Here is a 25,850-nt window from a genome sequence, read left to right as displayed (position 1 = left end):
CCTCACGGCAGGACGGAGCGCCCTCGGTGCAGGGTTTCCCCTCCGCCCCGCGTCCCCTGGGGAGCCCACTCGGGCCGGCCCCTCCCGCCGCCCGGCGGAGGCACCGAGCCCCGTTCCGGGCTCCCGCGACCGGGGAGCGTCCCAGCCCCGCTCCACGGGCGCCGTCGCCGCCCCTCCCCGGCAGCCCGTTCTCCCCCGGCCGGGAATCCTGCAGCCCGTTCTCCCCCGGCCCACACCCCCCTGTCAGGGCTGCCTCGCCCTCCTGCCCCGGGGGTACATCACCAAAGAGTCGGGACCTGTACAGGTTCCAACGAAATCGGCTCTGAGGTGCGTTCCAGAAATTAAACAGGAGTACGGGTGAGGTTTATATTACTGTATTTAGACCGTCAATAACTTAAAAATACAGCGAAAATGTACATTATTTTTACATGTTCCATTTGGTTTGTATTTGTCAGACATTCTCTTGTTGTCTAAAATAGCCAGGAGGGGACAGTGCAAAGAGACCGGCAGTGGGACGAAATGCTGATCACTGGGATGGGTCTGGCGGTAGAAAGCATGTACTGATAAACAGATGCAGCACGAAACCAGCAGTGGCAAACCTATTCCTTACTGCAACCTTGGGAAATAACCCTGGATCTTACAAAAGTACAGTTAGAAATAGTAACCCTGAGGAACAAACCCAAACCAAAATGTCACATAATAAAGAACTCAAATGGTTATTTACATTCACAACCTTAAGATTAAACCCTTTTGGAGAACAAAGCCTATAAACCCTAATGCTAAATAAATATTAAGTTTAGTTCTCAGGTAGTTTTCAAAGGTACTAAAAATCAGATGATTTTTTCATACCTCCAGACTACAAAACCTGGTATACAAAATTATGTTCAATCACTTTAAGGCTAATATACATTTAATGCAGGGAAACCATAGGCAGCATCTGAAATGCAAGTATCTCAGTCCTTGAAAAACATTAAATTAGGATTCATCCAGAAAACAGCAACTAAGAGATCGTTTCTCAAATAATTTCTACTCAAAGCAAAATTTTGGACACCATGGCTGTGGATATTTAAATAATGTATTTACAGTTCAGCTGTTCCATGTACAATACAATTGAGCTGGGGTTTATTGTACAGTCTCATTTTTCACCATTTGTTTACAATATACAAAATAGTATTCAATCCATTAAAAATACGTACAAAGATTGTTTGCTGAAGACTCCATGTACAAGCCATTGACTGCATTTTTCTTTTGCTTGGTCAAACTAAGGTATATCAACTGATATAGTTAATTGTTTGGTAGAAACAGTGGCTAAGAAATATGTCTTGGCATGATGAGAAACAGTCGATGTAATAGGCCTATGTGTGCTGGGACATACCGTTCACTAAACTCCTAAGTTGCTTTACTACAGTCTCTATTAGCTTCTGCTTGTCACGGTCGTTCTTCCTGAACTGAGCAAAAATATTGTTCTTTTTGCTGGAGTCTTTCATTCTGCAGAAATAAAAAAGCAAACGACACAGAGACGTTGGAAACATAATTTGAAAAGGAAAAATCCAGCTACTTAAATAGATTTATTTTTGTTCCTCTTTTGATCTTTCTGCTAATACGAACAAAAAGATTACAAAACCTGTTATCTGTGTGTTCTTAAATTAAACTTCCGCAATGCGGAACTCGTATTAACAAATATTACTTCACAAATATTAAGCAAATACAACTTCGGCAGGAAACCGACCCTACCAACTGCGTTCAGAGAAAAGCAAACCCTTGAGTCTCATCTGATTCCACGGTAAGTTCAGACTCAGCAAACGGCATGTTTTGTTCGCCAACAAATTACCCGATTATCGGTGTTGCTGATCTCCCGCACCAATGAATTTTAAAACGAAATTCGGGAAACAGAATAAACTGAAGCAACAATATTTGTGTAACAGGATAGGCGATACGTACCCTCTGTGAACTCTGAAAAACACATTCACCGCAGGCAGGAGAGAAGAGAAAACACCGTTAGAAAATGCCTTTAAACCACTCCATATCTGGATGCAGGTTTTAAAGGCAGGTTGACACTCGGCCGGCTGCAACGCACCTCCCACACCCTGCCCCCCGACCCGAGCCAGCCGAAAAAGCTCGCACCGGCTTTTTACCACCGCGAACCTCCCGCACTTCCGTTCCCCGAAGCGGCAACTCGGGCAGCCGCGACCTGCTACCGGAGCCCCGGCACCGGACAGCGACGCGCTGCCGCCGGGCTCTGGCCGCAGCTCCCTGAAGGCGGGCAGGCTGCCCCGGCCCCGCGCCCGCCGCGCCGACACTCGTACCCAGGCCAGGCACTTACTTCTCCAAGAGCGTGAGGGCCGTGCTGGGGTTGACCCGCAGGTATTTGGAGGTGGCCTGCCCGTAGTCAGCCAGGTAGGTGGACCAGTCCCACACCATGAAGAGGTCCAGGAGCTGCGTGGGGAGAAGCGGGTGAGGGACCGCCAAGTGGCTCTGCGGGAAGGAGGCTCCCGCCTAGTCCGGGCCCGGTCGACAGCCCCTTCACCTGCCCGTTTTCTTCTTTAACGCCCTCCCGCCTCCCTCCGTGCGCTGGGAGGCGGTTGTGCAGGTCCGGCCCTAGGCAGGGATGCTAATGGCTTCAGGCTTGAGTGTTTTAGAAGCTTGCTTTACCGTGGGGAGCAAGAAGGGGATACTCGTGCCTATTGCTGCTCACAGTAATTTAAACCAGAGGTGCAGGTAGTCTCAGCTAAGTGAATTAAACAGCTCCTGCTGCACTCTCCATGGTGACTGATCCCCATGACTCAGACCAAGATCCTGGCACACCTGGCACAAACCAACCCCAAATGCTTAAATGGGGAAACAAAAAGCCTCCAATCACAGTGCTGCAGTTTTGAATCAGGCCTTTAACTCACCCTCTCAGAGCTGCTGTTCTATTGAACAGTCTGCTTGTATAAGTGGATGTGATACCTAACCTCCAGCAGCCAGCACCCTCACAGCCCTCAATGTCTAATTCCCCCTTGCCATCACAGGGTGCAGGCCAGGCACCACTGGGCACCGTGCTCAGGTTGCCTGGGGCACATACAGGCAGCTCTGCTTGGTGGGAGCCCAGGCTGGCAGGGCCAACTCCTATTAACGTTAATGGCGGGTGTCCCAGCTTCCCTCCCATCTGATGCCTGGCCTTGTCCTGCTGCTGAGGGCTAAAGTGGGCTTGTTCTCAGGCTGCGCTGTGTTAGCCAGACATACTGTTAAGGTAAGCATGTGGAACCATTAGCAACACTTTGCCATGGCTCACAGCGTCCCTGGCTGCTCTGCTGAGCTGGGTCCTCAGCGTAATCCAAAGCCCCTGCTTGCCCAGAGGCTACATCAGTAATGCTACATCGCTTGGAAAAGTGGGCTGGAACAGGATTTTCCATAACAAAACTACTTTAAGGAAGATAACAGACTGATGCAAGTTGTACCATTTTTCTGTTTAAATAAGGAATCCTGTCCACTTCAAACATTTGCTTCTGCTAAGCCAGCGCACAGCTGTTACAGCCAGGACACAACAGGAGCAGCCCCTGCTCTGGTAAGCATAGCTGCAGCAGGCACCCACTCCTCTGACTTCTCAGGCTACGCTAAGAAAAGGACTGAATCTCTGAGAGCCTCGCCTTACTCAGGCTCCTCAGTCTGGGAAAAGGTCACAGCTCTCCAGTAATGCTCACCCCCAAAATTGTAACACCAACTTAATTACAAAATACAAGTATATATCTGATCTTCACAGCTTCAAATTTATATGCCTCTCCTTCAATTTTTCCATTTCCTAACCCTTTTCTTATTTTCAAATAAAGTGTCTAATTTAAATAAATTATTTTCTAATTAATTACACCTTCCATATTTGTAGTATAGCCTTTTATTAACACACAGTAACATTTCCTGGCTTTATAACAGACCTAACAGACCTCTGAGAGTTACTGCTGGCATTCCAAAGTCCCCAGGGACCATTACAAACCTCAGTGACATCTAGATTTTATATTTAACTATCTCGTATGGGCAGAAGGTTTATAAAAAGCAACAAGGCTATTGCACTTTCTACTGACTACATATTCATGATAGCCATCAAGGTCAAATGCAAATGATTCCTTCTCACAAAGCATTTTCTCAGGATGGGCACCATCAATTCTCCTGCTAGGCTAAAGACTACATGCATTTAGTCACTAAGCAAACAGACTTGAGAAGGCTCTGATAACTCAGGAATTAGTGGCATCTGTGAAACCCACAGCCTTAGTTGCTGCTGTATGTTACCATCACTTCTTATTACCTGTGTTACAACAGTGGGTAGTGCCCAGTCCTCATAGAGGCTGTATGATACATTCAAAAGCGTGATCAAAAGAGTGGGAAGATAGGCCAGGCAGATGCACAACACAAAGTGAATCCAGACTATATAATCTAGAGATTTCATGCTCCCTCTGTCTTACAGAGAAGCAAATAGAATGTATTCATAAATTACTACTAATTACAACATCACTTGTCATGGGCTCCATGTGGAAGACGGCACTTAAGCAAGGACCATGCCAATACTCCTGCAGCAGCTGTCCTCAGCGAAACAAAGGCAAAAGATTTTATTTCTTATCCCTATTGTAACACTGAAATTGAGGATTCTGGGTAAATCCTAAGCAACCCCAAAGCTCTGTACCCTGTTAACAACATGCAGCCCCAAGCCGTTGATGTCTGATACAATTACAGCGCTGACAAGTTTAAAGGAACTTTCTTGCCAATATCATATGAGGAATTTTCAAACCATACTTCCAATGCTTGAATCAACCATCTGATTGTGTCATGGCTCTGGGACATCTCAATGACAGTGGTGGCTGGGGTGGAAGATTACATCTCATTTGTCACCTGACCAAGCACAGGTAGTTATGTAGGGCTCTAAACAGACCATGGACTCTCGCTCTTCAACACAATGTCCCAAGAGAACATGAAGTATATTCTGTGCATTCCAATACAATCCTGGCTCTGAAAAGTGAGCACCCTGAGGGACATTACTGGCAAGCACGTTGTACCCAGAGACTCTTCCCTGCTCCACACTTGGTCAAAGAGCTACAAACAACCAGCCTCATGCAATAAATCTAAGTTACAGCAGCCGTCATGACATGCTGCAGGTAAAACAAAGGACAAGAGACATGCAATCAAATGACACATGCCATTCAATTATAGCTGCCTTCCCTCTTTCTGCACACATGTTCAGGAGCTGCAGTGTGACAAACGTGCCCTGCTGCTGCAGCAAATGGGACAAGGAGCAGCAAACACTGCTGGAGACTGGACTGCTGCTGTGCAGAATTACACATTCTGTGTTTTGTCCTCCTCACAGCTGCAGGTCTGCACTGTCGCATACTGCTGCATGTAATGGGCTTTGACAGCATGTACTGTATGCTGTGGGTGGACAAGAGCTGCCCAGTGTGCAGCTCTTCGGATCTGTGTCCTGGCCATTCATACCACCTGCATCTGACTTGGCACTTGGCAGATGTACAGTCAATGCAGGCACTTTGCAAGGTGAGCAGGATGGCGAGCAGTCAGCAGCAGCAAGGACAGCCTAGCAGAAATGATCTACTGGTCCAAGGACCATCACACATATGTGGGAAATAACCTCCATTTACCCATACAAAGCTTCCTGGGAGCACAACCCCAAATTCACCTTCATTGATCTGCAGTCTGCTTTGACTGCTGCTATTCCATTTCTTTCTGATTTTTGCTACAAACAGGTGTGCCTTACTGAAATGAAGCACTTGAATTTCTCTTCCTTATATAAAAGAACTCTATTAAAGTGTCCTGGCCATAGTCATATAGTCAGGAAGAGAGCCCCTATCCATTCAAAGATGCAGAAAAATATTTGGGCTACTTCATGTGATTTGAACATACTGTTGGAAAGACAAAGCTGATAATGAAGCACTGGCCTACCTAATCATTTAGTAAATGCTTTTTAGTAAAGGATAAAGTTATCCTGAAATTTATCTATAAAGATATTGAAAAAAGAGAAGAACATGAAGATGCAAAATGTCTGGATTTCTAATTAATGGAAAAAGATAGCTATATGAACTTCATAATGAAAACTTGGCCAGCTCTTTAATAGAGAAGAAAACAAAAATAAAACATTTTCCTTATATTTTTGCTGTATTTTAATTCAAAGAAAGATGCATATTAAAATGATCTTATAATGTGACAGAGACTAGGTGTGTGCAAAACCACAAGGAGAGAGTACAGCCTTTGGTAATGTTACACGGTACTCAAGGTGAAGATATAATGAAAATACTTCGTGGATTTGGCTTGACATGCTGAGGTGACTCATACTACAGCAATGTAAGTTCCACTGAAATAAAAGAAGGTTGTAAATCTCTGCAGTTTTAAATACCATGATTACTACTAACATGGAAAAAGAGAAATTGTACCAAGGGCAAGCCTAGTCATAAACGCATTCATTTTGCAAAAAAAAAAAAAACTATCAGATACAATTAAAAAAAAACCCAACCAAACAAAAAATATTTAGGAGATGTAAGTTTAGGTGAGCTTGCCCCACAGCTTCTCAGTTGTGAAGCATGAAGTACAGGAGAATTTGCTGGTTCTGTGACAGCAGTTCATGTTGTGGCAACTAAAATCAACTTATGAAAGGCCAAATTAAAGTAACATTTCCATACTACTATTGTATCCACTAAGACTATTGCTATTATCAAAACAGTAACTGAGAATGAGGTGCATTGTCTAACAAGGAATGGTCCACACTAACATGCACTGTAGCAAGAGAAATGAATGCACAGAGCAGGTCCTGGCAATAAATATTTTCCTGCCTGTAAAATCAGACAAAATCCATTAAGTGTAGCCCTCATGCTGGAACTGCAGGCTGTGAATTCATCGAGGTTAGAATGTGCATTGTTTGCCTTGAAATTACAATAAGAAAAATTTCTTTTGCACATACATCTTTCCAAAGTTAACATGTATGGGAAAATACCTCAAACCAGCCAGAAAGGCAATTTCTCCTGCTACTCTCAGAGTCTGGAGGCAGTGCAGACTCTTAGTCAGCCACTCAGCCCCACCTAAGGAGCCATCTGAGTGTGCTCTGTCAGAACCAGCTTATCATGCAGCTAAAATACTGTGAAACACCTAATAAAGTAGATATGTACTCTACTGTGCAAGAACAATGGCACTGTTGTACTCTCTTTATCCCATAACAACCATGAAAAGTAAGAATAAGTAAAGACAGGCAATGCTATACCTGAGAATTTTATAATGAAGCATAAAATGCTTTCCTAGGAGCAAGGGTAACCTTTCTGACCAGGAATAATTCGCAGCGAAGTGTGTGTACCTGGTATGAGTCATTACAAAAAAACCAAACCAAACCAAACCAAACCAAAATAAACCACCAAAAAAAAGGAATAAGCTTTATTCTCTCTAGTACACCAGATAGAGAGTCCAGTAGACTGCCCACTTACAATTACAGGAGAGAGAGGGTAGACAGGATAGACACTTCTGCTTTATTTAGAGGATTTTCCTCTTTTAAAGGTGTGATAGAAGGGGAACTTTTATCCAACATCTTGGAACCACCAGTGCTGATGATCAGAGCACTGCAGATTCCTTTTACTGTATATGAAATACTGTTGCCTTTTCAAACCATCACATTATTAGTCACAGACATACGTGTAACATTATAGATAACAAGTTACTAGTTGCTGTTCTGCACTTGTATTTTGAATTGCGCCCTACAATACTTTGATTTTCTAACTTTTTGTTCAATTCCATGTGTTTTCTAAATGCCTTTTATGTCTAACATTAGCTCTTTCTACTAAAAAACCCACCACCTGAAAAAAAAAAAAGGTTTTATATATATTTACATAAAAGGCTATAGTAATCTCTTACATTATGCAGATAACTGCTATTTTTAATTAGGATACTTTAATTTTAAATACAATGAATTTATTGTAAAATATACTGCGTTATTTTTTGGTTAAAAGGACCTACTTTAAGACCTTAATAGCTAACAGCTTTGGATAACCCAAAACATTACAATATTGATGCTACAGGGAGGAAAAAGTTCTTAAGATTTTAGGAACCAAATTTTAGTTTCAAATAGGACACTTGCACCTATTCTTCAACATCAGTATTCTTGCTTTTTCCCAGTATATAGGCAATACAGCCATGGTTGGGTAGAAAGTACTGATAGTCATTGCTCAGTAAAGCTTTGTGTTACATTACCTAAATCCTGAGCAGCTCAGCCGTAGTCTGGATGTATTTAGGCCATCTTGTAATTACGTGAGAATTTTGTGCACTGGGAACTGCTGGAATAGACCATCCGGCCCTGTCAATACTGTTTGAGCCTCTTGTCACATCCTCAAATATCATACAGATGCCTCTTCCTTTCTACTTTTGGGCAACTGTCAGGAATAATCTTGGAAGAGAACAGAACTTTGGGAATTAGCTATGCACAGAGTCAACAGCAGCAGAGACAGAAGGAGGAGATGAGGGCTTTGCAGATGGAAATGGGGGCAGAGTCCATTAGACAATACCAATTCTGTTGGTTATACTACAAAAAAGCTAATTGTAAATTATCAAGGTAGCTTAGTGCAAATTGGAATGGTGCCGTTATCTCTTCCGAAGTAGCAAGAGTGTCAGCAAATAGCTTTGGTTGTACAATAGGCACCAGTGATTCAGAAGCTGGAGCTAAAAACCAGGATTTGTACACTTGATATCCTGCTTACCTTTCTGCAAAGTTAAATATGCCATCAAAAGGAAGGTAACTCTTTTAACGTATGGCTGTTGGTTATGTCCTTCTGGCCCACTCTCCTTACTCACAAGCTGAATATTTCTGATGCTAACCAGTTTATTAACCCCTAATCACCCAGTTACTTCTGGACTTGATTGCATGTGTAATTACCTTTTGTCAGGTACAATTTGCCTGATAAACATGTCAGAACACTTGCTGCTTAGTCTGTTGAAACAGATAAATGCTGTCTTTCCACAGCCTTGAGGCATAATTAACAGGGAAAAAAAAAGACAGTTATAAAAACACACAGAAGCTGATTCAGTAAGGCAGGAGTTCACAGCATGCAGCCCGCCAAAGCCCATTGCCTGGTCCGCTATGCTTGCCTGAGCGCTTATTGAGTTCCAGCCTGCTGTGATAGGGCAACAGGGGCAGCCCTCAAAAACTGAGATTTAAAGTAGGTTTCTACTTGAACTTCAAAAAAGAGTGGGATGATGTCCGCTTGGAAAGAACAAAACAAAACAACCACCAAAGTGAAGCAGCAGATATTGAAATTGGTAGAGCCCCTGCCACCGTTATGTGTTATATGCTCAAGTAGAATCTCTGGGATGAGACCAGGAAGCAAAAAATTAAAATAAAGCAGAGGAAAAAAAAATAATCAAGAAAAGCAAAAAGGGAAAGAATAAAATAAAAAAAAAATTTAAAAAAAAGAAAAAAAAAAAGTTTTGAGGCATTCTTGGGCTCAGTTGCATCTGATTTCCGCCCTGTAGTGTTTGCAGGTTATGTACCCATGCACTACAGGGAGTGCAAAAAAAGAAATCCTTACCTGACCTCTGGATAACCCAAACAGGAGATTAGCCCATTTCCAAGCAAAGCAGGTTGTCACACTGTTAGGCCAATTGCTTCTATTGACACTTTGCATAAACATCTTACACAGAGTGATCAGAAAGGACTGTTATGCCATTAACGCTCTTTTTATTTTTTTATACCTAAGCCTTACAGAATAAAGGCCTTTCTGAGTAAGGGATAACAAAAGGGTCAAAAGGTCACAAACATTCTTTTAAGTAGGCAAAAATCAGGGAAGTTTAGATTCATTGAAAAGTGCAAATTGGAACTTCTTTCCATCTTGCAACATTCCAGCACACTCAGCTTTTTCTAATTCCACTTCTAGCAAATTCATTAATCTACTTAATTGTGCATTTTTATTTTTATTTTCAAATAAGAAAATGCTAAAATCTTCATTTTAGGAAATAGCAAACTGTCTAATCTCAGATAATCAGTAATCTAAACAGATTGAGAAATTATCAAAATCCTCATGAGGAACAGTGCAAAAATACATACCGTTTTTTATTGAAGTGGTATGACAGTCTCCCACGTACAATTTTCACCTACAACTTACACAGCGTGTGGCTTGCACTGTGTATGCCAAAATATTCTATATTTTTCTTTGTTTTGCTTTTGCTTTGATCAGACATGGAAACAATCTCCCTTTAATAGTATAAAAGCCACCTGCTGGGCATCACAGACTACAGCTAATTGGTAAATTCTTTGAAATTTTGATATAATGGATTTTGACCTCTTTAATTAAAAAAATCCCAAAGCTTAGAATACTGGTGAACTCTTCTGGGGAATGAACAGTGCCAAGCATATACAACTGCAAGCTACACCAATCTTTTCTTAGGAGAGTGCAGAACATAACAATTTTTCCCTTGAGGATGCGTGGCTTTTGACCTAGAAAAAAGTGCCTGTGACTGTTGTTAGCTATGTATCAGTTAAGTAATTAAGATAAAAGAATAGCAAATACATTCCTATTTCAATTATTGCTATTTTTATTGGTGTTTCTGCAGTGAAAATCTCCAAAGATGGAAGGGACTTTTTAATTTTAAACAGTGTTTGTTAGATACTTATGTGAGTAAACTCACATAAGCCACTCACAATCTTCAACTCTTCAGCATTTCCCGGCCCAAGGAGCGCACACTGTACCTATACACCACACCTCATATTCAGAACAACAAATGGGTTTGATGACCCAAGAGGAAGCCTTGTCAACCAGAATCACTGTCGTTTCATAATTCCTGACATAATGTTAACCTTTCAATGGAGCTATAATTTCATCGGTTTGTGAAATTTGAGGCAGCACTGTCTTCCTTTTGTTAAAACACTTATTTATACCCTGCCCAACATAATGGGTCCATAGTCCACAACTGGGACTTGTAAGCACTGCAGTAACACAGCTACACAACGACAACACTTTCTTTTTACCCACTTTCTTTTTAGTCTCTGCTTACGTTTCATGCACAAGTACGCATGAATATACATTGCACAGGTATACACTACTTCCAACGAATTAACACCCCCCCCCCCCCACCCACCCCCGGCATTAACATGAAGTTAACACTCCCATGAGTTCACCAAACGTTACATTATCTCCCTATTTATTAAAGCGAGCTCACTTTATGAAAGCACTGACTAGATTGGAACTAAAACGAGAAGGACCAGAATCAGAACTGGACAAAGACGAGTCTTGTTCACTCTAAACATTTCCTGGTCCCAGAGTAACAGCAGTATTTAAAATATAGATATGCAAGCCTAGCTTACAAGGAAAAAAAAAAGAAGTCATTTGCTCTGACTGTAGAATAACACCCTACCAACCAAATGCAATTATCACTTAATCAGTAGGTGTTTGTCACTGCTGACAAATATCTTGTTAGCCTGGTTAGCAAGTCTGCCTGCCACTTGCCAAAATATTTTGTTTTATTTACTCCTGGTGATTTATTTTGTGAATGTGGTGAATTTTAAAATCCCCCCTACTGATCACATGACTGGAATAACACACACTGGTCTTGTATTTCAAAGTGTAAATTGATCTCTTGATCTGTGAATGTCTCCCTATAGTTTATGCTACCCTTTTTTTGGATTGGTATAACAAATGCGTTTTCAAAGTGATGTTACGGAGACTTAGCTATGCAATTCCCACTAGTGTCAATGGGGGTCGCAGGCTAAATTCCTATTCCTAGGCAATGCTTTGAAAACTGAGCTCTGGATTTTCAAAGGAAGGATAGTTTGTGTTAGAAAGGCAGTGTCCTTCAGTTTTTAAGCCACTGCATTAAAACATGCTTTTTTTTTTTTTTTTTTTTAAGTCGCTATGCATTTAGAAATTGTGCCTAAATTTGGGACATTTACATGCTCACAGGAATGAAACAGTTTTATATGTAGATGCTTCCATCTGTTTCAAATTTATAAGTGAAAACCGTATCTGCCACTATCTTGAACATCGGGATACAATCTTTAACACATTCATAAAAGTACAATGTGTAAACTCAAAGGTTATGACAGCTGAACCACTGGGAATTGTTATGCTAAGAAAAAACAAGTTATTTGTATTCAAATAAATCCTTTATAACCTAAATTCTTCCAAAAGGCAGACTTCGTTCCTAAAATCCAGACCTTGAGGTACACTCTGAGAGATGCCTCGTCTTGTTATATTCATAAACAAGCCCAAATACATTTTCTATTATTATTCTTTGCACTTCAAATAAACTTAGGCCTGCCTACAACTAAAATGCTTGTTGTTGAAGTCACATGAGCAAGCTTGTTGCTGTTACCATAACCAGAAAACCACTCCCAACATATAATTTTTACAAATACCATTAACACTTCAAGCAGCTCAAGATGTAACATCTAAGAAAGTCACTGAACAATAGTCACTGAAGCAAAACATAAATAGCTAGACCCTGTGCAATACACAATATAGCAATAAGTAATTCCTCTTCAAAGAAGATTTAATTACAGTGCAAATATTTATAATAAAGTGTGTTGCTCTTCATCATTAAAGAATAAGTTGGACTAGCAGCAAAAGAACTGTCTTTTGAGTCTAGAAACAGGGAAGAGTTTGAAAAGCTGGAGCCTGGCAGACAGTCAGGCTTCAGAGGGCACGGGCTCCGGCCAAGTTGTTCCTGTCAAGCCCGTTAGCCTGTACACAAAGTCCCTTTAGACAAAGCATAAAACTATGTCAATGGTAAAACTTGTGTGGATTAAAAATTGCGTATTATGCAATGGCCAGGCCATTCACCTCTTTTTTCCTGGCTTTGAGGTTCTGATGCGAAGGCATACATGCTCAAACGGCATGCAGGGGTGACAAGTGCAGCCCCCCAAAACAGGGCATCTGCCTCTAACCTGAATGAGACTTTGAAAATACAATTTTCAGCTGTTAAGATTATGAAGCATTTAAGATAGTATAGTTAAATTTGTCCTTTTCATTTGACTTCTGTTTTTGTTTTGGTTTGTTTTTTTAGGCACAGGTTTGCCAGTAGTCCTTAAACACTGACATTTACCCAAACCATTATTAACTGAAGAGGCAATTTTTACAGTGTAGTTTATTTAAACATAAATTCTCTATAAGCAGGTCTTTCAGCTGCATGAGAGTTATAACTGGCTTGCTTTAAACTGTTTGTTCATCTATGAAATAATGCTATAAATAGCACTTGATATGTCCAGTACCTTAAAATAAGTTTCTTGGAGATTAGAACTGTATTATTTATCTCAATCCTTTCTTTAAAAATCCATTTGAAGTGTTTCACTAAACAGACACATGCAAAAATTTCAAAAAATTTCAAAATCTAATGTTAAAATTAGACTTTAGCCACCTTCTCTGGTTTAGAGAAGGTGGGACTAGTTACAAATCATCTAATGGAGTAAAATTTAAACAAAACATGTCCACTTCAACTTCCATACTGTGCTTTGGAATCGAACACTCTTGTCCCACTTGTATTTAGCAGTATCCAGGTGAGTAATTCTAGATGCATGCGGTCTCACCAGAGGTGATACCATGAAAAGTCATTATTTGACAAATGCTAGTTTGAACTCATTAATCCAAACTGTCCCTGTATACGTGCATATCTAATCTATAAAGTCAGGCTGCCGTACCCTAGAATTAAACATCTGTAGTGGTCTGCCCAAGCACAACTACAACGCGAAGTTTAAATTTCAGTCTGATTACATCTAGGATTGAAGGAAGGAGGTTTAGATACACGGCCCTGGCATGCAAATGTAAATCGATGCCTATGGGAAGACAAGCAAATATGGCAGAGCTCCACAGCATCAGCCTTGTGCTCACAGAAGAGGCAAAGACTTCAGCTCTTTGTGTGAATCTGCAGCTCACAGAACTAACCCAAGAAGCTGCCAACCTCGTGACTGGGAACTAGCAATTCAGTGGTAGAACAAGGTATTTTCTTCTTCTAGCTTTCCAGTTATTTCTTGTCATATTCTTACTTAGACCAAACACCTGAGGAAACTATATCTAAGAAATATACTAAAATTACATTGTTACAGAGATTGAAGCTTCCAATCTAACAGGAGGATATGCATCAGGTCTATAAGATTTCTAAGTGCCTCTTGAATCTGCAGCATTTGGTTTCCACAGAGGTCCATGATGCACTATGAAACACGTCATCTCCACTGAGGTAACCTGGAGCTCTACAGGTAAGGGAAAAGAGTTTGATTCAACACAACTGAACAGTCTGATTCAACACAACAATCTAATTGTTTTTCAATCTGTGACTGGTTTCTTTGGTTTAGTTTTAAGATTTGAGTGCTTCTCAAAAAAAGCTGCAGATCTAAAATATAAAAAGCAGCATCTTGGTGCTCCTGATTCTTCTCTTAGGTGGTCATCAAAGGCCTCAGTATTTTATTCACAAGGCATCTCTCCGAAAAGCCTCTGCTGGAAGCAGACACAAATACAGTAACTGCTCAATAAAGTATCTCAGCTGATCTTAGGTGGCAAGTTAGGATACGTGGAAAGCCACTGAAATCAAACACATAACAGGCCAGAAAACAGCATCATTTTGTTTGCATCCAGAAACAAAAATCCAATGCAATCCATAAGGCACAGACACTTACAGATGTGCCCATCATGAGTTTACTGTAAACAGATAGTTATTTCTTCCAAAGTAGTGCATTCAGGGTATGGCTGCATAACCACCCTTCATAGCAGATGAAGTAATATCTCTTAGGGAAAGCTATGCTAGACCTGGGAACCACTGGACAAGGAATTCCACAACTGGTAGCTCAGGAATGTAAATATAGACAAGTTAAAAGCAAAGCCAAAATCACTAAACAAAGTTTTGTATTCTTTCCCAGACAACATTCACTTTTTTTCTTCAGCTACTAGAAGACGTTTACTTCCACATTTATTCTATCACATGACTCTAAAAACGTTTTATCAAATACTTCAGCCCATACAAAATTCTTAGACTTGTTCTTGTTTTTCTTGTCTAGACAATTTGGTTTAACAGAGGCTTCTGAGCCCATTAAGTTGCACTAACAAGAAACACAGATAACCCAGAATTTGTTTTTTGTTGGCTTTCTGCAAAACTTCTTTCTTTGCCTGCTGCTATGTTTGCAGACATATTAAGGAAAGCCCTTTCTCCTTAACGTCTTTTCTAATAAACATGTCTTCAAGAAATTATTCTCCTTAGAAGTCGATCTTTTTCCTTTAGAACATGCTTTTTCTCCTCACTTCTCAAGTGACAGTATTTTCCGAAAATGTTTTATCTGAAACATTATTTGTTACAGTGCTCTGCAAAACAGAATAATTCCGAACTAGTAATATGTCATTTGTAATCACTGCTCTTCAAGTTTTAGCTCCAACAGATCCCAATATATGTCAAACTTCTGCTGAGTAACGACAGCACAATTCAGTCTCTAATGCCTCCTGCAATTTGAAAACCTCTTCCTCTGATTTTACTTGCCACTTTGAAATGTTATCCCTCTCTGGTGAGTAATCCCGTGCTAGATTCTTTTGCTTCTTAAACGAACATTATTCTCACCCTTTATTGACTGACCACATCTATTATCACATGTAAGCAGTGTTAATCCTCTAGTAATTAACACCCTTATTAAAGTAATTTTAACTCAAAGAAGTTTAAATCGCATTATTGGTTTTATTTAATTAAGTTACAGGGACTGTTTTACACTGTCATTTGAGTTTTCAGCTTCTGCCTTTCTAATCTACCAGTTACACAGGTTCCCCGTGTTCCCCCAATTACCTGTGTGTTTCTGTCTAGGAATTATTCAGTATTTTTCTGTTTTGCTGTGAACTTTCAAAACTATCCTCTGTGTCTACGGACACAAGACTTAGTCTCTATACTGAACATATTACCATTCCCAAAGCTACCATTTGAATGTGCATTTCAATGATATTATGAAATCTATCCTTCCACAGGGCTCAATATGTTGCTAGTGCTCAAAATGAAAGAGCCAATTTTAATATCCTTCTCATACATCCTAAGCAAGGGCAAAGATTTTTATTTAAACTTTAGTCTGGCAAAAAGAAAGGAGAATCTGAATGCACTGAGCTGTCCCACTTGCAAAGGCTGGCTCAGCACTTTTTCTGTTAGTTCTCAAAAATAAATCAGGTTTTAAAATTGCATTTTTTGTGTATCTACTACTGCATATTCCTTTCTATGGGAAAATACCTGATGGCCAAAGTTCTCTTGCAGATCTCAGGTAAGCTACTCAACTGACATGCTTGACACAGGGTCAAAAGAGGAAAACTGTCCTCTGGTTTAACTGCATCATGTTACACTGTGCACTTTGGAAGAGTGTTGGCTAATTGTGTGTCCTCCTGGAACGATTTCCTGGAGGCACACTGTGAAAACCAGGAAAGCTTGTGCTCTCCTGGGAATAAGGCAACCCAGTTGTTTCAGGGACTTCATACACCATTAACTGTCCTTTCTTCTCTTTGGGTAAAAGCATCTCTTAAAATTTCTACTGCTTAAAAAAGGAATGTTCTTAATTACTCTTACCATAAACCATGGGAAATTATAAATGTAGAAACAGAAGGATTAGAACAACGAAGTACGTTTACAGATAGGAACGGAACTTTTTTATGTCTTTCGTCCCGTATCTTCAAGTTCTTCTTTTCTTCCCATAATCTATTTCTTCCATCTACTCATATTTTTACTTTTTTTCCCCACATTTCTTTGCATTCCTGTTCTTATTCATTCATTTTTTTACCACCACCACTCTTTCTATGATTGAAAGGTCTTCTAAGTTGCACAGCTTCTTTGCTACTAATGCACTAGGGAAAGTCTTTTCCAGGAGTTTTCCTTTAGGTTCTAAAACATAACCTATGCGTGAATCTTCTATGTAAACTTTACTTGTTATTTCAATATTCTTTTAAACAGTGCAACTTGTAAGATGACAAATTGCTCCAAAACTGACACTCCCATATACATTAGCATGGTATAAGCCAGTATAATATAAAACTGTGCCTAAGAAGATGCTAGTTCAGTCATATTGCTCATTGTACTATTAGTTCATTCAGAAAACAATTATTTACATAACAGTATGAAACAATTATTTCTTTTGCCAGCTGTTAGTATCTTTGTACTAACAGAAAGAAAATTTGAAGGTTCCATCTCCCAGATTTGACTGACTGACCTGAAGTAGTCAGTCTGGAAAATAGCTTTTATTTGTATTTCTGCAATGCTAAAACACCCAGCTGAAGATCAGTGTCACATTATGGTACATATTGTACAAACACTTTTGAAGATATGTTCTTTTTTTTTTTTTAAGATTCTATGATCTAAATGGATAAAAATTCATTAACTACATTTCACTCACTCAACTGCTTGTTATACTAAACTGCTTGTTATATTAAATTCCTTCTTTACGTTGTTATTGCTCTGAAGCAAAGAACAATTCCTGTTTTCTTGTAAATTATTCCTTGGATTTTACTGGATTTTACAATTGTCCTGTCGTGACTTCCAAAAAAGAGATGGACTACCTTTCTTTTCCACAGGAAAAACTAGCAAAATGAAAAAAAATGGGATATTCTGCCTGCTGCCTATGATGGACAGCTAATTTACAGAAGAAATCTTGATTGATACAACTGAAAAAATAATGAAGGCAAATCTGTAGAGTCAAGGGGCTAGAAGTGTTGCCTGATACATACTACATACCAGTAATACTACCAGTTTAGCTAAGGCTGGAGGTTACAAGCAATTTTGGGGCAGAAATTATTGAATATGCTAATGCAGTTACCAGTCCCATGGCTCCCTGATGGGGAGACTAGGACTCATAGATGTTAAGAGCATATAAATAACAAGTAACTTGAAGGAAAACAATAATTTCTTCTTTTGTGTTTTTCAATAGGAACCACACACCACTCACAGGATTCAGAGGAAGTCCTGTGGAGCTGGGGGCTCCAAAACTGAACTCCATCCATCAGCTCAGGGCTACAGAAGGGCCCAGACACAATGGTAGAGATCCTGCAGCAACTGGCTATCAGCAGGAAGAGAACAGCTTGATAGAATGTATTCACAAACTTCAGGAAAGTCAGGCACCCAAATCTTCCTTCCTTGTATTTACATCATTTCTGACGTGACAAAGATAAAGGCGAGGATCACATAGAAAGCAAAACTGCTAGCAGAAGAAAACTATAGAGGAACTTCATACCACTAAGTAACTTCCACTGAATGGGATGCATATAAGTGATCCAAAGAAATCATGAGCAGGAGTTTGCAAATATGGTAGGCACATGGATCAGTTTTTTCTAACTCAAGCAAGAGACCTGTGAATTGAGAAATTATCTGAAAGTGAACCTTCTGAAACTTTTCTACCAAAAGGTCCTTCAGCAAAAGAATAAAACCTTCACCAGTGCCTTCACTCATAACATCCTTGGAAATGACTGCTTCATGAATAATCTTCCATATACATACCATGCCAATTACTGAAGAAATTTAGTGTCTAGCCCAAGAAAACTAAAGCCTTTGGGTTCTGGCATTATGGACAGGGTATAATTGAGATAGGCACTTCAGCTACTAAGGATATAATTTTAGTGCCATTTAGGTCATGATCTTACAGGAATTTCCTCTGTAACTACGGGATGAGCTTTCTTGAACAGAAAGGCTTTCCGGAGATACAAAGTTTCCATTGTAACAACAGGTCAACAGGGTTTGAATTAGATTAAGTATTTTTTGTGAAAGTACTGATGACTAAGAAGAGCTGAAAGCTGATTAAATGTCACAGTTGGTAGTATTCAGATAGGGACTCAGATATGTTCATCTAAATAGTCTTGACAGTAAATTTTGCTTACTTTTATGTTTGAGTTTGGTTTTTACGGATTTTTTTGTAGTACCTGATTTGATCAACTCCTCCAGTGAAACTTTTAGCAATTTTTATGATTGTAGCATTTAGAAGCTAGAATTCCCCTGCACTGCTCTTAAGAAGTCAAATGTTTCACCTGCACATGACAAATGAGATCAATAAATACCATTTCCCATCTCAGTTCAAAAAATTATAAATTCACCTAACAACCACAAAAAAAACACACCCTTTTGTTCAAATAAGGCATATGTTCTTATGCAAAGGCTGTTATCTGAAGGTCTAAGTCAAAATGAGCCAGCGTTTCATGAGTTCTGTAATTTCCTAAATACCTAGTATAGATTTCTTGTCAGCTCATCTAATTCTTATGTATACCTGGTTCAGTAAGTGGATAACTAAGGGAATTTTCTCCCTTAAATGAACTAGCTTAAACAAACAAGAAGAAAATTATTCCTTATTTTCGATAACTTCCACGGTTTAGGTACATACAGCATTCTTTACTGTCAATTAGAAGATGGCATTCAGTTTAAACATTACACCTTTCACCACACAGTCTTTTGTGCACAATCTACTATACTTTCCTCTGGAGAAACAGTACAGTTTCTATGGTACAGTTTTTTTGCCATAGATGGAGTAGTGTGTCTTGTAGTTAAACAGCTATATGTATATAGTTTAAGTTAAGTAAGATATTGATAGGGCTACTGAAGGGAAGTAACAGCATTTGTAGACTGAGTTCTTCAAACCTGTTTTCAGGTATGCTCCCTTATTGTCAGGAAGTGAATATCTAGAGGAAAACGTAGTACGCTATCAGCATGTTATTTGCACTTCTCTACTGAAAAAGGTGCATTCAGATGTTGAACTGGATATAATCTGTTTTGCACTGAATTTGATGAGTGATTCAATGTTCCAGAGAACCCACATACATCTAATACCTGGCATGTGCTCTTAGTTCCTGGCAGTAACAGGGTAGAAAAACCCACTGCCATGAAATCACTGACTTGCCATCCTGCTTTGATTCTGCAAATCTTTATTAAGATAGCGTATCCAAAGCCATGCTTGTTTTTGACTCCTCACTGATAATTTCTGTGCATTTGTTTCCAAAGCTTCCTAATTCTTACCAGCTGGCAGGTATAAATCCCATCCCAGTAATAAGATGGCTTGTTTCTGTGTACAGAGCACTGATTGAGATCTTCCTCACAAATATCCATACACACAACCTGTGATCCGAGACTACTAAGATTATCTACAGGCTTCACAGAATCTAGTTGAAAAGGAGAAATCAAAAGTAAGAGATTCCTTTGGGGAATATAAGTACTTAGAAATAAATTGTCACGTTTGTGTGAAGAATTTTCATTTACTTCTAAGAACATAATACTCTGGAACGACATTGTGTGTCCCCTGCTAGCCAGATAACACACATTTAGCATGCAGTCATACTCGAATAACTTTGCCATTTTGCACACACGTATGCATATGCATGTTACCCCAATACAATGCAAATATATGATATCTAGCCTTGAAGTGTCTCTGTTCTGCTCACAGTGTACCTCAAGCCCTTCGCCCTTCTGCTTTAGAGCAGAGTCAATTTGTGGAGAAGAGAAAGGCTATAAAGAGTATTGCCTTCCTCCCCCAGCAAAGTGAGAATCCATGGTCTGAAATCCAGACGGGTGCAACTCGTGTTTTGCTGCTGTCTGAAATCTGAGCTCCTTTTCTTTAGCTGAATAAGCAGCATTGCACTGAAAACTAGAGAAGCACAAATCCCATTACATAGCACCCTGAGGCTGGGCTTCATGTTACAGACGTAACATGCCCCTCTGCTTGTTCAGAGAAGCTGGGGAGTGCATGGAGAGGGGAAAGGGATCAGTAAGCATTGTGAAAGAGCCTCTGTGAAGATGAAAGTCTCAACAACCATTTCCCTCAGGAAGCAAAAGATGAAATATTCTATACTACTTGCTAATTAAAAATTCAAACTGTTGCCTTATGAAAGAGAGGCTTACTTTTATCTTGAAACGCTGAAGTTTTTAAGACTTACTCCTAAATAAACTGTCAGGGATTTTTCCATCTTGGAAAATCCTCATATTTTTTCAACCTAAGATTCTTCTCTGGAGTAGAGGCCGGGGTGGGTGTATCTTCCTAATTTCAAAGCTTAGGCACTGTGTGGGCTGGCAGCCTGTGAAGGAAGCCACAGCACGCGTTCAGAGCCTTACATCTCCAAGAATAATGGTGGATAGGTTCAGCAACAGCCTGCAACTTATTCTCTGAGGTCTATTGAAGGGCTCAAAAGCATTCTCCGCAGAAAACACAGGTGGTGAGAGCTTCAGCAGGCTGCATATTGGGGGAATCGGAGACAAGCCAGAGCTGAAACACATTTATTACCACAGGAAATGAATTCAAATTAAACACTGCAAACAAAACAGTGGGGAAGACTGAGCAGTCAGCCTGCCTTTAGTGGCAGACAATCTCATGGCTGGGATTGAAGCTCCGTGATCTGTTACACAGTTCCTACCTACAAGTCACTTCTGAGTTTACCAGGACAGTATCAACTCTTGGTGATGAAAGAGAAGCAAAGAAGAAAGAGATGGAGTATATTATGTACTAGTATGAATTTTCCCCTTCAAATAAACTTACACCCATTTTATGCAGCACTAGAGCACAGAAAGTTAGCAATATTTCTCACCAACAATAAGCCAGAAAAATGTATTAGAAAGTAAATGGACAAGCAACCCAAGAAACTATCAGTATAATCTCCATTATGCTTTGGAATCAGACAAAAATGTATTATACTCTTACATATCAGGTATCAATATTTGGCAGAAATAACTATTGTGTATTACCAATAACTTGAGCTCATAGAAGTGCTTATCTACATGCTTATTTACAGACATCATAAACAAAAGTCTGACAAAAATGTATTTTTTAATGTTTCCATGGTACATTATTAATCACACCGATCACATTATGACTTTATGTCTAATTCATCCCTAACGTCAGCAAAATGTTAACAGAAACCACTGAAATCATGAAGAATTTTCTCCCATACCTACTCAGAATTTAGGGACCTTGTCATTCACAGCCCTTGGTCTCCCAAACTGGGGGCCACTATTATCAACTTGTAAGCTCTGTGTTACCATGTGGTGGAGATACTGTTACAGTGGTTGCTTGGGTTACCAACAGTATATGATTATGTTCACTTGAGACACCTGTGCCTGTTGCAGGACCAACACTGACAGCAACTGGAGGATATTAACAACATGTAGTTAAGTGCCAAAACACCACAGATGAGACATAGTTCTCCTCACCCGTGGTTAAATAAGGCAATCCCACAACTGTCAAGCTAGCTGAGATCAGACAGTAGAGGAAGATGACCTGTTTGAATCTGAAGCAGTGCTCATGGCAGAGAGAAACACTAGAAAAAAACCTGTGAAGTGAAAAAAGCCATGCTGCATTTGCAGCTTAGGTTATAACTCTGCAGACAATTTTCATTTCAAGAAAAGGCATTTGTTACCATCCATTTGGTTAAGAATCAAGTAATTTGCTCTAGGACAGCAACTGTTGACCTCTCAGGCTACCACAAGGTTATTGTTCCTGACTGCAATGTACTACACTGTCTCTCCAAAGAGTAAGGCATAAATTGTAAGATTCAGGCCTTTTCCTCACAGTATTTAACTGTCCAGTACATCCAAGAAACTGCCTCACATTCCAGAACTGTAACCCTAGTCTTTAGGCAGTAAAGAACAGATCACAACCAGGACAAAACTTATTCATGTTGTAGGCTGAGCTTCCTTAGAGACTAATTTTTGTAGGACAAACTAAGACCTGTTTACTTTTGAAGGTAAATTTCAATCAACCTAGGATCTGAATTGGTGGAAAAATCTCCAGTTTATTCCACCTCATTTTTGGCAACTGCACAATTTACCCAGGCTCCCTATATGGACAGTAACAAAAACTTATCTTCAGAGAGTGATTCAAGTCGCAGGAGAGCTGGGTCATCTTCACAAGATGCCAGAAACCAGTCTCTTTAGAGCAGCACGTGACACTTTGATAATCACCTTGCTGAGGTGGCCTGCCCCTCAGCGACTTTAAGCAGGGTGAAAGGGTGCACACAGGTATGACCTCAGGTCATACACTAAGACAAGAGGCATGAGGCATGACACAATTATTGCAGCTGTACAGAACCATGAATCTATTCCAATTTTCTTTACAGCTGCTTGCTGCTTTAGAAGCTGCTAAGCCATTTGGAACTGCAAGTTTCTAGATGATCAAGGCCATGTGATTCTCTATCAGTATACATTATATGTGATTAGGCCACTACACCAAGTCACCACTGTAAGATACTGAGATACTATGGTTATGGGAATAGCACAGAAATCTTTATTGGCTAGAGTTCCTAGAGATTCCTAAGATCTTTAAGAAGCATAATAAGTATGATCAGAGCTTAAGAGGGAATAGTATAATGAGAAAGAGGTGGCTTGTTAAAGGAGACATTGGTAAGTACATGTGACTTCATGATTCCTGGCCTCTTAGAGCTTCCTACTCCTAACTACTTTTCTTAGAAGCAAGTCTTTCTCATGCCAGCTGTTTCTCTTTCTGTTTGCTCTTCTATGTCTGTGGAAGGAAGAAGGATAGAAGTGGGTTTGCTGGGGACAACACGCTGTTCATACATTGTCTTCAAAGAAAGACAGGATCAGGAACTGTTAGGATGAAAATACCTATGGCAATTCTTTTCAAAGCTGCTCCTCCCCCCATGGTAATCATCCAAGTGTAGCTCTTCCCTCTCTGTTTTCCAAGCTGGCTCCTTGTAAGTGACTTTACTTCTTTAGTAAAATGTGCTACAATATTCTACTACCCAATCCTCATTAATCTTACGCATTGCCCTAATACAACAGAGAGTAAGCTGTTGTTGAGATAACTGGCTTCCATTAGCAACCATGTGATTGGCAGGACGATAAAGTCTTTTCCCTTGCAGGTCAGCTGCTTTTTAAGAAGAGGGCAATCCTGCTGATCCATCTTTTAGCTACAGTCTCTCACTAAGTCCCAAATCTCCTGCCTTTTAGCTTTGATATGGTTCAAGCTTTCCCCTTGTATCAGCCCCTACCTGTCATCAGCTTCTCTGTGCCAAACAGGCAATATCAGGAGTTTGACCTCAGGGCACAGTCCGGGTGGGCAGGTAAAACCTGACCACTAGACCTACTTCCTTATCTTTCATATCCTGCAATTCATGAAGAAGTATCAAATTCAAACTAAAAAACAGAAGCATGACCTTTTATAAGAACTTTCTGAAAAAGGCTCTGTTGCCTTTCTAAGTATTCTTGAAAAGAACTGTCATCCACCCTATTGAGATAGAAATGGATCACAAATAAGGAAGAGAGGGAAAACACTGCAAATCCTTACTAAATTGTAATTTTTTTAAATGTGTGCTCGCAATACCTTTTGGTGAGGCACTCAAAAATATAGTAAAAACCAAAACAAATGTACTAGAAATGTTCTGTATCTATAAGCTCCAATTGGAACCCAATAAAGACAGTTGCCCAGACTTTCACTGTTTATAAAGTATCTGAAATTGATTAGATTCCCACAGTGTACAGAGCATCTTCTATAAAGCGTTACTTGCATCAAGAAAATTCTAAATATAAGTCGCTAACATAAACTGAAAGCTATCATAAGCAACATAACCCCTATTTATGTGACATACTTGATAGTTGGTACTTAAAACATAAAAAAAATCTATTTCCTGTAGCAAGCAGATACACAGCCTGTCCTCCTGCATAGCTGGAAATCACATTTTTCCTTGAAACAAACATAGGCTATGCAAGGATTTATACCACTTATGCGGATGACAGAAATGGTGCCAAAATCTCACAACATCCTTTCCCCTCAACTAAACTGACTTAGTACAAATTGGAAGATGTTTAGTCTCTTCTAACATTGATAATAAAAGAGGAACAAAAAAGAATCCAGAAGAGGAAGGCTGCTAGTCAAGGCAAGACATGTGGTATTTGAAGTCTGGCAGAGTACATCTTTACATGTTGAATTCTAGAACTCTAACATACAAGTACCACATGAACAAATCCTATGGCCACAATCCTATATCCTCCTTGCATAGCCCACACTTATCCCATTGTGGATATTGTTCATCACTGTATTACTGTGAGAATATAACAGACAACTCCATCTTCTAACATTTTCATTTAAAAAGACACTTTAATGAAGTCCTGTCTAACTATTAGGAGGAACTGGAATGCTTTTGCCTCAGGAATTTTCCCTTCTGAAATGCCTTTTCATAATCTTGCTGTGAAAAACCTACTAAGTTATTAAAAGCAAAAATATTCTTATTATATAGATAATTTGGTATGGAATTATTTCTACATTTCTCTTCTGATGACTTTGACAGGCTCATAATGGTGCTGAAAAATATCATGAACATCTGCAGAAAGCTAAAGACCCTCCATGTTGTGAATGCTCCATCCCTGGCAGTGTTCAAGGCCAGGTTGGACGAAGCCTTGGGTGATATGATTTAGCGTAAGGTGTCCCTGCCCACGGCAGGGGGGCTGGAACTAGATGATCTTAAGGTCCTTTCCAACCCTAACGATTCTATGATTCTATGTTTAGTTTAGGATTCATTTCACTATTTAAATGACACTTATGCTCGCAACCTTGTGAGATAATAAATCCTTTCTAAAAGCTTATTTCAAATATGAAAGGGTTTGAAAATGAATTTTTATGTGTGGATATTGTGTCATAATTTAGAGAGCAGGGAATAGAAATAACTATGTGAAATCAAGATAAATAGATTTTAGTCTGGAAAAATCTTCCTTTTGGTAAGTACTGTGGAAAAGTGCTTCCAGTATTAAGGAATTTAAAATTAAATTTGATATAAAGATCAGCCAGCTGGAATAATGCTGTTTTCTAATAGTTTAGAAGAATTCTATGTAACAAATTAAGAAAAGGAAACGCTAAATAATACCATGCCTGATTTTGCTCTCCAGGGAGTAGAAGCAATTGCTCAGAGTGGAATCAGGCCAGCACACACCAG

General features: G+C 39.7%; 1 protein-coding gene and 1 long non-coding RNA gene across 15 annotated transcripts in view; one reads left to right on the top strand and one right to left on the bottom strand.

Moving 5' to 3' along the window:
* The window catches only part of LOC133272236 (uncharacterized), a 346,583-nt gene that overhangs the window by 56,452 nt on the left and 264,281 nt on the right, over nt 1-25,850 (top strand). The window lies entirely within an intron of this gene.
* Nucleotides 359-25,850, bottom strand: part of EXOC6 (exocyst complex component 6) — a 92,845-nt gene continuing 67,353 nt past the window's right edge. For 7 of the 14 annotated variants that reach the window (XM_061459097.1, XM_061459101.1, XM_061459100.1 and 4 more), the window contains 3 exons: nt 2,324-2,436; nt 1,942-1,953; nt 359-1,488 (listed from right to left, as the gene is read on the bottom strand). In XM_061459097.1, coding sequence (XP_061315081.1) covers nt 1,356-1,488; nt 1,942-1,953; nt 2,324-2,436 — 258 coding nt within the window. In that variant the 3' untranslated portion in view covers nt 359-1,355. The remainder of the gene's footprint in view (nt 1,489-1,941; nt 1,954-2,323; nt 2,437-25,850) is intronic. The other 7 variants (XM_061459098.1, XM_061459103.1, XM_061459102.1 and 4 more) reach the window with 2 other exon arrangements.

Source organism: Pezoporus flaviventris, unplaced genomic scaffold (assembly GCF_033815535.1).
Source record: "Pezoporus flaviventris isolate CSIRO_AGI_PZ_B2104156 unplaced genomic scaffold, CSIRO_AGI_Pfla_v1 ptg000029l, whole genome shotgun sequence".
NCBI lineage: Eukaryota > Metazoa > Chordata > Aves > Psittaciformes > Psittacidae > Pezoporus > Pezoporus flaviventris.
Note: the sequence above shows the minus strand (reverse complement) of the source record. Positions and strands in the feature narration are given on the sequence as shown.